Source organism: Chlorocebus sabaeus, chromosome 12, assembly GCF_047675955.1.
Source record: "Chlorocebus sabaeus isolate Y175 chromosome 12, mChlSab1.0.hap1, whole genome shotgun sequence".
Lineage (NCBI taxonomy): Eukaryota > Metazoa > Chordata > Mammalia > Primates > Cercopithecidae > Chlorocebus > Chlorocebus sabaeus.
The window spans coordinates 55,974,803-55,993,404 of NC_132915.1; the positions used below are offsets into that span (position 1 = coordinate 55,974,803).

The 18,602-nt window shown below is 36.5% G+C and overlaps 1 protein-coding gene across 2 annotated transcripts in view; it reads right to left on the reverse strand.

The window, feature by feature from the left end:
• The window catches only part of CAAP1 (caspase activity and apoptosis inhibitor 1), a 53,150-nt gene that overhangs the window by 11,953 nt on the left and 22,595 nt on the right, over window positions 1-18,602 (reverse strand). For both annotated transcript variants that reach the window (XM_073021687.1, XM_073021688.1), the window contains exon 5: window positions 8,363-8,436. In XM_073021687.1, the coding sequence (XP_072877788.1) occupies window positions 8,363-8,436 (74 nt within the window). The remainder of the gene's footprint in view (window positions 1-8,362; window positions 8,437-18,602) is intronic.

Here is an 18,602-nt window from a genome sequence, read left to right on the forward strand (position 1 = left end):
TAAGAACATTGACATGACCATTCATACATTACAAAATAATCAGACTGCTGTGTGAAAGAGACTCCCATGAGCACGGATAGAAACAGGGGGATCAGGATGGAGATGAAGGAAAGGACTGAAGAATGATTCCAAGGTTCTTGGCCTGGACACTGAGAAGAATGTAACTGCTATTTATTAAGACAGGGATAGATGGTAGAAGCAGCAAGGTATTGTAGTTCTTATGTTTCTTGTTTTTTGGGTGGGTAGGGAGTCAGAAAGGGATCTAGAATTTATTCAGGTACACATTAAGATGCTTACTGGACATTTAATAAGTAAACTGGATACACAAGTGTTAGAAGTCAGAATTGTAGAAATAAATTAGTAGCTGCCAGTCTTGAAACTACATAAGATCATCAGTTAGACAGGGTAGAAAAAAGTCAGTCCTGGGGCACTCATCCTTTAGAAGTCAGAAAAAGCCAGGAAAGCCAGTGTCAAGAAAGAGAAAATAACCAATGCTGTCATATGCCGCTGATGGGTCAAGATGAGAACTGAGCAATGACGAGTGAAATGGCTGCTGGCAGTAATTCACCACAGAGGGGGACATTAATTAGGTAGAGAAATGAAGTATTTGCAGGTACCAAAAGGTAGCAGGATCAGGACTCAAACAGAGGGGCTGGTCTTGGCAGCACAAAGAGTTCATCCGTTTTAACAGGAGATAAGGGGAGTATATAGGTTCAGATACAGGTGGATATGAAAAAAAATTTATTTACATATCTGTTTTCCTTTATTAGACAAGTTCTTTCCAGATCAGGACATATTTATCTTTCTATCCTTAGTGCCTAGAACAAAACAGTAAGTTTGTTGGATGAAGGGGTGAACTTCAAAATTTTAAGAGCTATTATTTAGAAGATGTATTAAACTCATTTTCTTCAAACCAAAGGGCACAGAGAAACCAATGAATACAAGTTACATAAAGGCATGTTATTATTCAATATATAGAGACCCTTTTACCAATTAGAAACTGCCAGGTTGATACTGAGGTGATGAGACAGAAAACAATAATGACAACAATAACAGAAATAATTACTAGGGCTGATCCTTTTGAGCACTTAATATGTACTAAGCACTGCTCTAAAGCATTTTGTGTGTATTAATTCATTCAATCCTTACACCTATATAATGAAACAGGCACTCATATTTACTATCCTTATTTTATAAATGAGGAAGCTGAGGAACAGAGAGTTTAAGTAACTTGCCCTGGGTTCACATAGCTAAAGTAGCAAAACAAAATCAAACCCAAGTAAGTTTCCAAAACCTATGCACTTAAAACATTCTATACGATTTTCCAGAACTTAACAGATTCAAAATAACCACCGAAGCTTCACAAATTAGGATGCTGGGTTCAGCCGAATGTATCTTCTTCTTGTGCGTCCCTTAAATGATATATTTACAAAGTCTCACTTGAATAAATACAGTATGCACCAAACATACACCTAGAGTCTGTGTATTACATATGAATAACTAGTAAGAGAACAAAAAGACAAGCTACAGATTCAGAGAAAATATTTGTAAAACATATGTGACAAAGCACAGGTATCCAAAATACACAGAGAGCTCTTAAAACAACAATACGAAAACAACCCAGTTTTTAAAATGCACAAATGATCTGAAAAGGCAACTCACCAAATACACAAAATGGCAATTAGGTGAATGAAAGATGTTCAACATCATATATCATTAGGGAATTGCAAAAGAAAACAAGAGATTACTTATACGCCTATTAGAATGACCAAAATCCAAAACACTGACACTACCAAATGCTGATGAGAATGTGGAGCAATGGGAACTCTCATTCATCATCAGTGGGAATACAAAATGGTACACTTTGGAATACAGTTAAGCAATTTCTTACAAAACTAAACATGGTATTTATCCAAATGGGTTGCAAAGTTATGTCCACGCAAAAACCTGCACACTATTTTATTCAAAATTGCCAAAACTTGGAAGCAACCAAGATGTCATGGGTGAATGGATAAACTGCTGTACATCATGCAATGGAAATTCAGCAATAAAACAAAATGTGCTATCAAGCCACACAAAGACATGGAGAAACTTCAAATACTCAGTGACAGAAACCAACCTGAAAAGGCTACACACTGTATGATTCAAAACTACAGAGATTCCAGGAAAAGCAAAACTATAGGGATTGTAAAACAATCAGTGGCTGTCAGGGGTTGAGGGAGAGAGAGAGGGCAGGATAAACAGGTAGAACACAGAAGATTTTTAAGGCAGTGAAAATATTCTGTACATTGTTGTTTTTTTTTTTTTTTTTGAGATGGAGTCTGGCTCTGTCGCCCAGGCTGGAGTGCAGTGGCCGGATCTCAGCTCACTGCAAGCTCCGCCTCCCGGGTTTACGCCATTCTCCTGCCTCAGCCTCCCGAGTAGCTGGGACTACAGGCGCCCGCCACCTCGCCCGGCTAGTTTTTTTGTATTTTTTAGTAGAGACGGGGTTTCACCGTGTTCGCCAGGATGGTCTCGATCTCTTGACCTCGTGATCCGCCCGTCTCGGCCTCCCAAAGTGCTGGGATTACAAGCTTAAGCCACCGCGCCCGGCCAATATTCTGTACATTGTAATAGTGGATTGATGTCATTATAAAATTATCAAAACTCAATAGAATGTACAACACAAAGGGTAAGTCCTAATCATAAATTATGGACTTGGTTAATAATAATGTACAAATTGGTTCACTTGGGGAAGAGTTGGTAAGCAGGTATATGGGAACTCCGTGTACTTCCTGTTCACTTTTTCTGTAAACCTAAAGCTGCTATCAAAAAAAAAAAGCCTTTTAATAAAAAATAAAGTGTAAGTTCATCATGTATCAACTATACGATGTGGCAGCCAAAACTGCAAATTAAATCATAGACTATGATGTGCTGTGTGTAAAGAGTTCTGAAACTGGTAACCAAATCTGGATTCAAGCCTAGTATTTACTGTCTTTCCTTTGGTAGGAGCACTTTGGTAAAGAGGTGCTTTCCCTAATGAACTGAGTAAGAGCGTAATGACTAAAAAGAACCCAGTGTCCCAATAATGATTGAAGGTTTACACTATGTGACCTCCAAAGTAGATGCCTTAGGAGTATGTCTAAGATCCTGTGATACACATCACAGGACAGAATGTGTAAAATGAGTACTTAAAACATTTCTCTCAAAATACTGAAATCTTTGTGGTGCAATCATGGCTCACTGCAGCTTCGACCTTCTTCCTGGGTTGAAGCGATTCTCCCTCCACGGCCTCTTAAAACGCTGGGATTGTGGGTATGAGCCTGGCCAATAATTTTTTTAAAAGGGAGAAGGGTTTGAACCTATTTAAAGCAAAACTCTGTGTGCATATTTTGTGCTTGCATGTCTTTAAGGAAAAGATTCTCACGAGACAGTTAATGTACAAATATTCAAAATAAGATGTAGTAAATATCTTCATTGACTTTGATCATTTTATACACCATTTAATTATATTATTTATTTTAATGACTGTATTCAAATGAATATATTTTAAGGAACCATTAAACAGATCAAAGACTAAATCAAATACATTTTCTTTTCTTCCGATAGAATAAAAAATGTAGAGATAACAAAAAAAAGGGGATATTTCACATTGCTTCCATTAAACAATTTAGGAAAACAGTTATTAACCATTCTTCCTAAGCACAAACAATGCACGAGGCACTGGTCTTAACCAAACCTGACAGCTAGAAAGGAACTTGAAGACCAAGGCCAAACAGCCAACCATTGCTTGAATCCTCTACAACAGCACCACCACATGGCTATATATGTGGCCTGTGTCCAAAACCTTCAGCATCAGAAACATCTTAGAAGGCAGTCCACTGCGTTAGACCAAAAAATTTCGTCTAATGATAATGCTATTTATTGGTTCTATTTTTTTTCTTCTCCAAGGCCATATAGAAAAAATCTAATCACGTTTCCATTTAATAGTCACTTCAAATATTTTACAGCAACAACTATAAACCTCAACTCTTCAATCTAACTTAACAAAGCTATTTCTCAGTTTTAAAATTTTTCTCATGAAAACCTCCAAGAAAAAATACAAACCATAAGAACTGAATTTTTGAATTTACAAAGTAAAACAGTTCACAAAACGACATACTTCTCCAATTGTAAACTTTAAAGCAACAATTTAAATACAGACCAATATTTTACCATTGCTGAATGTCTGCAGTAAACTTAACATTAGCAGATATTTGATATTTTTAAAGTATTTTCTACAAATGAAATACCTTCAACAAAGTTTTTAACTATAGCACAACTGACCAATTCAGAAAATTTATATAAGCCACCATTATTTGAAAAGCAGCAATCTCTGAAATCCTCCAGGAAATTAACATAAGATCTCAAACTTGCACATGTGAGCTTGCACAGGTACATGTGCATGCACATGTGTACCTACAAACGTGCTATAGCTGTGCTAATGAGTAAAAACTATAACTGATGTTTCTTATACAACTGCAATCTGACTGAAATTATTTAAGAAATAATTTCTGGCCGGGTACGGTGGCTCATGCCTGTAATGCCAGCACATTGGAAGGCCACGGTGGGTGGATCACCTGAGGTAGGGAGTTCGGGACCAGCCTGGCCAACATGGTGAAACCCCATCTCTACTAAAAATACAAAAATTAGCCAGGCATGGTAGTGGGCACCCGTATTCCCACTACTTGGGAGGCTGAGGCAAGAAAATTGCTTGAACCCAGGAGGTGGAGGTTACAGCGAGCTGAAATCACACCACTGCACTCCAGCCTAGGCGACAGGGCAAAAAAAATAAAAAGAAAGAGAGAAAGAAAGAATTTCTAACAGAAGAGTTTCTGTTTTACTACAGTTCCAATCATTGAACCAACAGATTATATTTACATTTAAATAACATTTTCATTGTAAAGGTAGTTCCTTTTATTAGTCCATTATTAAAGTGCAGTGGAAGTTAGTGTAAAATCTGATACTCATCTTCAGCACTGCCGGTTTCAAAAATATTTTCTAGCAACAAAGACAAATGAAACCAGCACTAGACAAGAAAATGCCAATTTCAACTTAATGTATAATTAATACTTGTGTATTATTCAAGTAATACTTCAGTATTTTAAATGCTCTACTGATAATGTAATTTAAATAACTTATATACCATTAATAGGTCACGATATGATTTATTTTATTCTGAAAGAACAAAAAGAAAATTCAATGCTGCTTTATATTTTGGTCTACTGAACAAAAGGTTACTTTTGTACTAAATAAGCTTCAGTGAATTTTCTCAATTGGTCAAGCCATTAAAATGACAATGCAGTCACAAGGAGCTTATATTCTGCTTTTATTGAGCTCACTGTGAACAAAAATAGCTAGCTAGGCAAGAAAAGTTAGAGATATTAGATGTTGCAGATTATGCACGTTACAAATAGAAAATATTAGTGCATTAGAAAAAAGGGAATAATCTTTATTGAGCCTATCAGGATGTCTATTTCTTGATATACCTCTCAGCTTGTTTGGTAACTTCAAGCAAGTTACTATCTAGTTCAGATTTCAGCTATACTAATATTTATATGGAAGATGTTCTCCATAAATAAATATTCTAAGTAACTTATGTTTATCCATTATGAAATAAAACATTTTATATTTTAATCATTTTGCAGATACTCTTCCAAAAGATTTTAATTCCCTGCTTTTCTTTTCTTTTTTTTTTTGAGACAGAGTCTCGCTCTGTCGCCCAGGCTGGAGTGCAGTGGCCAGATCTCAGCTCACTGCAAGCTCCGCCTCCCGGGTTCACGCCATTCTCCTGCCTCAGCCTCCCGAGTAGCTGGGACTACAGGCGCCCGCCACTGTGCCCGGCTAGTTTTTTGTATTTTTAGTAGAGACGGGGTTTCACCATGTTAGCCAGGATGGTCTCGATCTCCTGACCTCGTGATCCGCCCATCTCGGCCTCCCAAAGTGCTGGGATTACAGGCTTGAGCCACCGCGCCCGGCCCCTGCTTTTCTTAAAAAGGTTAAAACTGGCCGGTCGCAGTGGCTCATGCCTGTAATCCCAGCACTTTGGGAGGCCGAGGTGGGCGAATCACGAGGTCAGGAGATCGAGACCCTCCTGGCCAACACAGTGAAACCCCATCTCTACTAAAAATAATAATAATTAAAAAAATTAGCTGGATGTGGTGGCGGGCGCCTGTAGTCCCAGCTACTCGGGAGGCTGAGGCATAAGAATGGCATGAACCCGGGAGGCAGAGCTTGCAGTGGGCCGAGATTGCACCACTGCACTCCAGCCTGGGCAACAGAGCAAGACTCTGTCTCAAAAAAAAAAAAAAAAAAAAAAGGTTAAAACTTAATTTAACTATTTCCTATAGGTTTAGTCACAACATGAGCATGAACTGTATTGTACAATGGTACTGTTACACTTTGATCTTACGTCTTCTCAACTCTGCTTGATGTGTTCTTAATGTCTCATACCGCAATGAGGACCTGAGTGTGGTGCAGGCTCCTAAGCATAAAAGGCCTGGGCTTTTGAAATCTGGCTCGTCGGAGGTCTTCTTCTCTCCCTCTCTGCACCTTCATGACTGGTTATTCACATGACTGAAGTTCTCATAAGAAATCACAGCAAATCAGGCTGTTGACACTAGGAAGGGAGTTCTAAAGAACTCTGAGTGTGTGAACATGGGAAAAGAAAAACATCTTCTCTTATAAGGTAACAATGGCTAATCTGTGGTCTCCACTAGCTTTTCTTATCCTTTATAGAACATTCTCTTCTCCTCAGATGATCTAACAGCATATCCTCTATACTGCCTGTTCATCTGATACAAAGAGCAGAAACAAAGAAGAAACAGTAGCAGTGTAGTCTAATGATACATGAGATGTAATCTAATTATACATGAGGTGTAAGATAATATGATTATGATTATATTATATAAAATAATACGTGTTTAGCATCTATTTATATATGACAAATAAATGTCAATTAAATTATGAATCTGAGTTTATGGGGGTGCTCAGAAGAAGTCAGAGTACAAACACGTAATTTTGTCTGGCTATATATGAGGTTATCACAACAGGACTTTTGAAAAGCAGTGGGAACTTTCGGAACAATCAAATATTCATAAATCCTACAGTAAATAAATCAGAAATACAGAAAATCTAGATTTTGCTCTCTCTATATAAAATGAACAAATCACTAAATTCACTATCTAACCTTTTTTTCCACTTTTTAAATAAAGCATTAATAAAAGACCAGTTTTTTTAAAAATTCTGCCTAAATAGCGACTTGTTTTTCTCTACTAAATACGTTCATATGACTCATATTTTAGAGAAACTATTCTAAGCCATCAAAGATTAGGTGATTACATGATAGATAACCTAATCTTCTTGGCTGCAATAAATTTTTACTGCTCTGAATTAATTTTATCAGAAACAAATGTGAGCTGGCATTTGAGTAACTAATAAAAACTTATTTTACTTTCAATTCTTCCTACTAAAGATAAAAAAAGAAGCAAAAAAGGCGTTTAAAAGATTAGCCCTACTAATGTACTTGGCTTGAATAAATTAAAATTACCACTTTATTTCTGCTAGCTGGTAATGACAAAAACTGATTTAAAGAAAGCAATAAATAAGGAAGAAAGTAAGTAAACAAGGACAAAATACCTCAGGGGGAAAAACGTTATCCTATAAAACTTACTTTTTTTTTTTTTTTTCCACATACAACCCAAAGCTACCCAGTTAACGTATCTCCAATGTCTTGTAGCTGATGATATATAAATTACTGAAATAGGCCGGGCGCGGTGGCTCACACCTGTAATCCCAGCACTTTGGGAGGCCGAGGCGGGTGGATCACAAGGTCAGGAGATCTAGACCATCCTGGCTAAGACGGTGAAACCCCATCTCTACTAAAAATACAAAAAATTAGCCAGGCGTGGTGGCAGGCACCTGTAGTCCCAGCTACTTGGGAGGCTGAGGCAGGAGAATGGTGTGAACTTGGGAGGTGGAGCTTGCAGTGAGCCGAGATCGTGCCACTGCACTCCAGCCTGGGCGACAGGCCGAGACTCCATCTCAAAAATAAATAAATAAAATAAAATAAAATAAATTACTGAAATAAAACTATTCAAGATGATAAAACATTTTCTGGTGGCTTCTGTAACCAACTATATATCACAAAATATAGTCACTCCAGTAGCTAAAAGAATCATGAAGTAAAGGATATATTCTTTACACTTCTGATTTTTGACCAAATAAATTGCTCTCTTTCTCTATCTGTAAAATGCGGTGAGTTAGACACTGAAAATTTATTATTGGTAAAATGATTCTATTCTTCAGGTAAATTTTATATAATAATCAAGTACTTGATTCATACCTTGTTTTAATTCCAAACCTTCAGGTTGCTTATTCTCTCTCATGGATGAAGCAGAATCTATACAGATGTCTTGCCTGGGAAATGAAAATAAGATCAACTTTTAAAACTATATTCAATCACATAATATTTACTACCCAGGTTCCCAGAATTAAGTTAGGCACTAGGGAAGACAGGCTAAATTCTTCTAAGCTCCCAGGGTGTTATTCAGTGTACTCTGGAAACTCAGAAACATGTATTCAAGTGTCAGAAGCAGCAGCTACAAACTACTAGCAATTTAAGCAGTACACTTCTTTGTAAAATCAAGGAGCAAACCTGAAAGGAATATGGAAGTAATTTTTTCTCCCTTCCAGTACTCTGCAGGGTAGCTGATAGGAGGAATCACAACTCACAGCAGTAACCAATAATTTTTCAAGTTCAATTGTTAAATTTAACGAGCATTTGGCATTCAAATTACTTTATATTCATTTAATTTCATACCTCAAATGCTTTGATGTCTACAGTATGTGGAAAATACATATTTTATATGTAATATACGTATGTAATCAAAGTAAAAGGATTAAATGTAAGATCATGTAAAAAAGTTTCGATTCACTATGTTCTGGAATACAGCTGCAAAACAATGTGCTTTCTTAGCATTATACCATCTTAATATACTTTTCAGCAAAAAGGTCAAGAAATTATAAATATTCAAATAAGCTATGTGACCATTTTCTTCAAAATAGGCATCTCTATCACCTTCTAAGAATTTTTATACACATCCTAAGGATAACATACCAGCAATATTTAGGAAATCTTCCTGTTCACAAAATTGTGTCTATTCATTAACAGTAACAAATCCGTCAAATAACCAAAGGATTAAAAAAGACTTGTGATCATTTCTTTGAGAAGTTTACAATATTCTTTACAGTCAGCACCTCTGGCACTTATATGTTTGTTTTGTATTAAAACTGCACTAATAAAGCCCAAACTCAGAGAATACAAAATTATTTGGCTTTGCTGTTAATTATGACATCAGAAATTTATAATTGGGATATCTCAGTGTTTTACACTTCTCTCCAACTTCACCTACTCAGATTTTATTCATTCACCAGAATGACTGGCAGGTCCCAAGGAGGGTATCAACAATTTTCCTTGGCAATCCAGCGACAGATTAAATGCCAGTATACTACATTAAGAGCTTTGCAAGGTTTAAAGTTAAAATGTGCTACCTCAAACTTTCCAGTCAAATTAGATTTTACCTACTGGGAGCATTAGTCTAAGTATGTTTCTTGAGAGAAAAATGTTTGCTTTTACACATCCTAGAACTGCATTTAATTATTCTTCTAAACATACACATCTAAATTTACAAAAAAAAAAAAAAAAAAAAAAAGACTTCAAAATATAATGTAACATCACCAGTAAGAGGAGGATGGATATATGTAATACTCTGAGGAAGATATATCATTTATATAATATTCTGGCTGAGAATACATAAACCTGTATTATGAAGAATCACCAGACAAACTCAAAATGGAAATAAGTAATGTTCTGTTAAGGAAAGTTGAATGTCATTGTTACAAAATACAAAGGCTGTGGATCTATTCCAGGTTCAAGGGTTGCTAAAGAGCCAAGACAATTAAATGTTATAACTGACCTGAGACTGCTGAACTGGTAGGGAAATTGTTATGAAGGTCATTACTGAGTCAAAAGACACACTGAAATACTGATGGGGAACTGGATAAAAGTATTGTATCAATGTTAAATTTACTCAAGTTGATACCATGTTACAGTTAAAAGAGTATCTCTCTCTTGGAAAAACACAATGTAACATATAGAGAAAAGTGTCATGATGTATATAACTTAGCTTCCAATGTTTCATTAAAAAATATACATATATAAATAGTATGCAAATGAGATAGAAGATCAGTAAGTAAATCCTGATAAAGGGTATATGGATATTTCTTGTACTATTCTTATTCTTGCAACATTGTAATAAGTCTGAAAGTGTTTCCAAATGTTTTAATAACTCAATATAACTGCCTTCCCTATGAAAGCCCCTTAGAGCCCCTTTAAATAAAAATTGGACCCCTCTATATCTCTATCTTCTCTCATACAACAATTTATTTTAGTGCCCAAAGTGAACTTCTACAACATTCTATTTTAAGTTGGGTTCTATTAGGCTGTTGAAGTCACCAAACAGAATTTCAGACAGTAAGTATTGTACACCACCCTGTGGCAGAAAAGTGAAGTTAGATGCTGTCAGTATTACCTGAAGAAAAAGGAAAAAAAAAAAATCCCAGAAAGTTTTCAATAGTTTGAAAATTTAAAATCTATACTAGCAATTTTTACAAGATGTACTTTATGACTAAAATATAAAATTCTCTAATACAATTTAAAGATCTCCAATAAATGGCATAAAAGGCAAGATATTTACAAAAAGGAAATGTCTTAAATTGTAAGAAAATTATGTGTACCTGTCTTTTTATTTCTACTTTTAAGAAAATAAAAATTTTGTCCCTTCTCAGGTGGTAAGACATACTAGGTGCCAGAATCAGGAAAACTAAAGCAATTCCAATTTATATTTAAATGACATTCAAATATTTCTATCAAACACTTTAAGGAAGAATTTTATAAACAACTGGAAAAAGAGGAATGGGGAGAGCGTGGGAACACATTGCCAAAACCAGTTTTGGTTATGAATTTTGCAATTATCTTTGTGCTCCTTTCTGTTTAAATTAAAAAGCCTGTTTTCTTTTTTGAGACAAGTTGTTGCCCCGTCTTCCAGGAGGCTGGAGTGCAGTGATCACAGCCCATTGTAGCCTTGACTTCCTGTGCTCAAGAAATCTTCCTACCTCAGCCTCCCAAGTAGCTAGGGCTACAGATGTGCACCACCATGCCCGGCTAATTTTTTAAGTAAAGGTGGTATTTTGCCCTGTTGCCCAAGCTGTTCTTGAACTCCTTGGCCTCCCAAAGTGCTGAGATTACAGGTATGATGAGCCACCTCACCCAGCTCTGTTTTTATATTTCTAATTCACTTCTCCTATCTCCAACACTCCTTTAAAGCAGCTTAATTTACAAGCTCAGCCTTGAATCACGAGAGCCCTATACTTATGACTGAGATTTAAGTTCTGAAACCAACATCAGTATAACTTACTTTATTTTACCTCCACAAGCTATCCACTGTCCATCCTTTCTTACAGTTCAATGATTTTTTTTAAAATCAGAGTAATACACTGGGGAGATCTGTGGAACTTAATAAAGATCAACCACACATATGAACTCCTATATTTCTAAATGTGGGTGGTGGGTATAAATTTCTTGCTCAAATGTAAAATAATGCCAAATAAATCAACTCACATCTCTGTTGTGTCTCTCATCAAGCCCCTTCCTCAGACAGCAAAATTTAATCCTACACCCACTGAAGGAAACCTTATCTTCATTTCCTCTGTTCAAATAATATAAATCAAAGGATCAGTTACCACACCCCAGTGCTTTTTCTGACCCGTGATTCTCTAAGGCTTCATTGTATATAAACTGTCCCCCACCCTACGACTCCAAGATTTTGTGAATAGGCAATTTCCTAAATAGGGGGCTCTGTTTTATTTTAAAGTGACTAAAGGGAATCAAAGAGGTGAGTATAGTATCTCCTCTTTGCTCTATCCCTATATTACTGTTAATGTCTTTTCTAATTTCAAAAATCAGCATTAGATCACTTTGTATGGACATTTAAAGGTGCAAACATGCAGGTTTTAAAATGTGGAATGCTATCTAGCATTTTAGGTCACAATATTGCCAGTGATTAGTAATACTTTCTGTAAAGATTTTCTGAAAAACTGTTATTTTGAATAAACTTATGTTATGTCAAACATTCTACATATTATATAGCCTAATACAATTTACAAAGGATATGAGAACATTAAGTGGTGTCTAGATAACCAATTTATGATCCTTTACCAACCCAAAAGCAGTCAGCTCTGTGTCTAAGAGAACTGAATTTATAGAAAATAATGTCAATATAACAAATTGATCTCAATTGTGAGAAAAATCCTTTTATACATTCAAATCTGTTTTCTCCTAAATGATTTTTGTAATAAATGAAAAAAACAGACACATACCAATGAATTTTTTAAGCAATAGTAAAGATTAAAAACCACAAGAAATTTGGCTGGGGACAGTGGCTCATGCCTGTAATCCCAGCACTTTGTGAGGCCGAGGCGGGCAGATCACCTGAGGTCAGGAGTTTGAGACCAGCCTGACCAAATGGAGAAACCCCGTCTCTACTAAAAACACAAAATTAGCCAGGCGTGGTGGCACATGCCTGTAATCCCAGGTACTCAAGGAGGTTGAGGCAGGAGAATCACTTGAACCCAGGAGGCAGAGGTTGTGGTGAGCCAAGATCGCGCCATTGTACTCCAGCCTGGGCAATGAGAGAAACTCTGTCTCAAACAAACAAACAAACAAACAAAAAACAACAAATGTATTGGTTTCTTTAGGTTTGTGTAGCATAAGAGGAATGGAGGGGAAATCCCCAGTACTCATCGGTATAAAGTAGAATAGTCATTGTTACAGATTCCAAGTAAAAATTCCAAAACAAATACAGTAACATTTTTTTCCAATGCTTACCATGTGGGCAAGTACTAATTCTAAAGACTTTCAATCATTTTCTCATTTAATCATCATAACAACCCTGTGAGGTAGGATTCTATTTTCCAGATGAGAAAATTGAGGCCTAGGAAGGTTTCGTAGTACTAACAAAAGACAGTAAATAACTTTAATTTTATTTATTTATTTATTCAGAGATAGTCTTGCTCTGTCGCCCAAGCTGGAGTGCAGTGGCGCGATCTCAGCTCACTGCAACCTCCGCCTCCCAGGTTCCAGTAATTCTCCTGCCTCAGCCACCCGAGTAGCTGGGATTACAGGCGCATACCACCATGACCGGTTAATTTTTGTACTTTGAGTAGAGACGGGATTTCACCATGTTGGCCAGGCTAGTCTCAAACTCCTGACTTCAAGTGATCCGCCCACCTCAGCCTCTCAAAGTGCTGGGATTACAAGTGTGAGCCACCACATGTGGCCAGTAAATAACTTTAAATGGCCACTAACAAAATGTTTAAATGTCTAATAAGAGACTGTTTATGTTCTGCTGTACCAAACAATGGAATAGTAAATAGGCCTAAGTATATGTACTGGGTAGGACAAAGTCCAAGAGAAAGACATCCTTATATGGAAGAAATAATGGTAAAAGGTACAGAATAGTTTGTACAATATGTTACCATTTGTGTGAGAAGAAAATATATACATATATATGTAAATGTACAGAATACCTCTGGGAGAATACCCAAAAACTGGTTTACTGTGATTGCCTATAGGAAGAAAGAATAGGGAATGGCAAAAGGAGAGACTTACTCTCACTATATCCTTTTAAAATCTTTGTATTATGTGTATGGGTTTATATTTCAAATAAGTTGTTAAGAAACTGACAATACATGAAGACAAACACTCACTCTGGTATAACATTTCTGAATAAGAGGACACACAAGAAAAGGTTAACAGTGGTTACCTTTGAAGCTCGGGACCTTAACTTGGAATCTTGGACCATCTCCATCTCCTTACTGCCAGGTGTATGGCTTGAATTCAGAAGATTTGTGAATTTGCCTAGTGTATTTGTTTCCTATGAATTTTGTAATAAACTACCACAGCTTGCTGACTGAAAGACAACAAAAATCTATTCTTTCCCAATTCTGGAGTCCAGAAGCCCAAAATCCCTACAAATTACCCAAAATCAATACATTGGCAGGGCCACAATCCCTCCAGATGCTCTACAGCAGGGGTCCCCAACCCCTGGGCTGCAGACTGGTATCAATCCATGGCCTGTTAGGAACCGGGCTGCACAGGAAGTGAGTGAGTGGTGGTGGGCAAGCAAGCATTACGGCCTGAGCCCCACCTCAGCATTAGATTCTCATAGGAGTGCGAACCCTATTGTGAAATGCACATGCAAGGGATCTTGGTTGCAAGCTCCTTATGAGAATCTAATGCCTGATAATCTGGGGTGGAACAGATGTCATCCTCCCCTCATATTCCCTGGTGGAAAAATTTTCTTCCATGAAACCAGTTCCTGGTGCCAAATAGGTTGGGGATCACCGCTCTATAGAAGACACTGTTTCACAGGCTTTAAGGCCCTTTCTTCTATCTCCAAAGCCAACATCTCTGACTCTGTTTCCTTATGCTGTTATCATATAGTCTTCTCAAAGACTGTCAAATCCCCTTCTGTTTCCCTCATATAAGGACACTGGATATAACGATACATGCAAGTGATTGCATTTAGAGCCCACCAAAACAATACAGGAATATCTTCCCAACTCACCATCCCACTTAATCATATCTGCAGTCCCTTTTGCTATATAAACTAACATTCACAGATTCTAGGGATTAAGATGTGGCTATGTGGGGGGATTTTCTTTAGCCTACCCCAGATGGGGAAAAATTACATCTGTATTTTCACTAGAATCCATTTTTTCTAGGTATTAGTATCTGTGATTCTGTCACCATTAGAAATCACACATATTTTCACATCATATAGTTGTTGCACACATCCAAAATACTGTTTATACTTATTCTGTACTTTAAAATTATGAAAGTTATTAGAACTGCTGCTAGATCTTATTAATGTTCATAAGTATATTACCATATTGCAAAATATTTTAATATTAACTATTTTATTATTAATTTCCTTTCTAATTGTTTTAATCCATGAATTAAAAAAAAAAAAAAGAGCAAATATCATTTTGAAAAAGAATCTATAGGCTTCACTAGACTTCCAAGGGTCCCTGACACAAAAAAGTTTTAGAAGTATAGTACTGCTTAGGAGAAAGAACAAGTATGGGAGGAGGATGGGGTGAGATCAGAAGGTGAAACAGAAAGGTTTTTATCTTCATTTTAAACTTGTGTACTATTTGAATTTATCTATTTATCTATTATATATGTACACACAACTTTGCTTTTATTTGAAAGTCAACAGGAGTTATCTTCAACTTCATACTATTCCTTCCTTATTATGCTAGGCTGAATAACAGTCCCCCAAATATGCCCACATTCTAATTCCCCGAAACCTGTGAATGTTACCTTATATGGCAAAAAAGGACTTTGTGATTGTGATTAAGGATCTTGAAATGGGGAGATTATCTTGCATTACTCTGGCGAGCCCAATGTGGTCACAGTAATCATTTTATAAGGATGTAAGAGAAGTCAGAAGAAATGGCAGTATCACCCTGGAAGCAGAGAATGATGTTATGCTCTGAAGATGAAGGAAGGGGCCACAATACAGAGAATATAAGCAGCAACTGGAAGCTGAAAAGGGCAAGAAAATGAATTCTCCCCTCAGAGCTTCCAGAAATAACCAGCCCTGCTGACACCTTGACTTTAGCCCAGAAAAACTGATTTTCACTTCTGATCTCCAGAACTATGAGAGAATAAATATGTGTTGCTTTAAACCACTAAGTTTGTGGTAATTTGTTATAGCAGCAATAGGAAACTAACACACTTATAATTTTAAAAAGTTAATAAATCCCAGCTTACAAGAAAAATCAGAGGATACAGGAACAAGTCAAATAACACCATGAAGATACAATCAGATAAAGCCAACAGGAGTACAGGACAACTTACCTACTTTCTTCAACAAGATCATTTATTAATAAAAAAGCAAACAAGAGACAACAGGAAGGTGGATACAGTTGTACATTAAAAGAGACTTAAGAGAGAGAACAGCCGGGCGTGGTGGTTCACGCCTGTAATCCTAGCACTTTGGCAGGCTGAGACGGGTGGATCACGAGGTCAGGAGATCGAGACCATCCTGACTAACACAGTGAAACCCTGTCTCTACCAAAAATACAAAAAATTAGCCGGGCGTGGTGGCAGGCGCCTGTAGTCCCAGCTATTCTGGAGGCTGAAGCAGGAGAATGGCGTGAACCCAGGAGGCGGAGCTTGCAGTGAGCCAAGATCGCGCCACTGCACTCCAGCCTGGGTGACCAGAGAGACTCTGTCTCAAAAAAAAAAAAAAAAAAAAGGGAGAACAACTAAATGCAATGTGTACTCTTGCTTGTACTCTGCTTCAAAGAAACCACATGTAAAAGACCTTTAGGGAACATCTGGGAAAATCTGAATATGAAATAAATATCCCATATTAGAGAATTATTGCTAATTACATTAAGTGTTACAAAGATATGACTGTATAGGCAAATATTAAAATTAAAAAATTAGATTTAAAACATCTGCAATATACTAAAAATACTACAAGAAAATAGATGAAGCAAACATGGAAAACTGTAATAACTGTTAGATCTAGATGACAGGTATATGGGAGTTGATTATACCATTCTTTCTACTTTTCTATATGCTTGATATTTTTCATAATAAAAGGTAATAAAAAATGAACCATAAAATAAACCAAAATAAAACCTAATACAGTGAAATTCCTTTTATTTAACTCAGACAGAAAATGTTACTTTCACAAAAAAAAAAACTTATTAACATAGGAAACACTTTTTTTAAAGTTAAATATGTAATTTTGAGCATTTTTTATTAACTTAAAATTAAAAATATCTTTAATTCACCAATTTGGATATGGGGCCACGGCCTTACCTTTAATACAAATCCATGGAATAGAGTTCCATATCATCCTACTCACATAAACCATTGTTGACATTTCTAGTTTTGGCTTAGTTAAAATGAAAAAATCCGAACGTGAAAAAAAACCCATATATTTATACAATGCCCCTCCAGATATTCTGTTTCCCTACAACTAATTGAGTGCAACTTTTTAGAAACTCGAATTTTCTCAAACTCAAAACAATTTAATCAATTAATCTTTTCTTATTAATAGTTAACCTGTTTACATATTTAAATTACACAATTATAAATTGCCTTGGAAACAGAGATGAGTAACTCTTGGTAAGCAAACAGTTTAAATGATGGGACAGGTACATGGGCATTATTAGAGAGTAGTCATTAACAACCAATTTAGGACACTGTGAACATTAGTGAATTTATTTTTCAAATGAAATGAACAATTAATAAAACAAATCAGTTAAGTGATTAAGAGAAACTTCAATTTTAAAAAAAGGTGATAGAGAAAGAGTAGAAAAAAGGAAAAATACCTGCTAATCATCTAACCCAGTGCTTGAGCAGCAGGATGAGGCAGTAAATTGACTGATGGAAAAATGACAATAGATACAGTTTAAAAGTTAGGTTTCTGTAATGGAATAGCTTTTATTTTTTATTTTTTATTTTTTTACCCAGAAGCAGCTACAAAAACAGGTAACAATGCTTCCCAAGTCCCTCAGAGTTCCCCACAGGGAAACATTTGCCAAGCATACCACCTGACTGAAATGAAGATCCCATCTGGGGCTTCTGGCAAGCTCATGCTCTCCCATTCTAAGGAAAAGTTCTATAGATTCTGGAAAGGTGCCTGTTTCCTATTTAAAAGTAACTATATCAAGATTTGCTTCAAAGTAATCAGATTAGAAAAACTGGGAGGAGGGTGTTTAAAGTCATATGGAAGGGACATAATGAGTGATAAGTATGCAAGGGTTCATCGTACTGCTGTCTTTTCTTTTTTGTACATTAAAATTTCTCTGTGATAGAGTTAAGCAAATAAGTAACTGGTACATGACAACTGATACATTCCAGAGTGGTTATCTGAGTTGTCTGAATCACAGGTCAATTTCCCAATTGGATAATTCCCAAGAGGCCTAGATCTCAGGGGTGTGTATATAGACACACACACACATATGTATACATACACACACATATACACACACACATATATATATATATATATATATATATATATATATATATTTTTTTTTTTTTTTCCCTGAGAGGGAGTCTCTCTGTTGTCCAGGTTGGAGTAGTGCAATGGCGCGATCTCAGTTCACTGCAACCTCTGCCTCCCCGGTTCAGGTGATCCCCCTGCCTCAGCCTCCCAAGTAGCTGGGACTACTGGCAAGCGCCACCACACCCAGCTAATTTTTCTATTTTTAGAAGAGACCAGGTTTCACCATGTTAGCTGGGCTGGTCTCAAACTCCTGACCTCAGGTGATCCTCCCACCTTGGCCTCCTAAAGTGCTGTACAGGTGTGAGCCATTGTGCCCAGCCTCAGGTCTATATTTTTGATAAAAGTATTTCCTTAGGTATGTACTGCAGATTTATGCTGCCCATTAATGCAGTTCTATAAAGCATGGTAAATTTTACTCAAATACTTTAT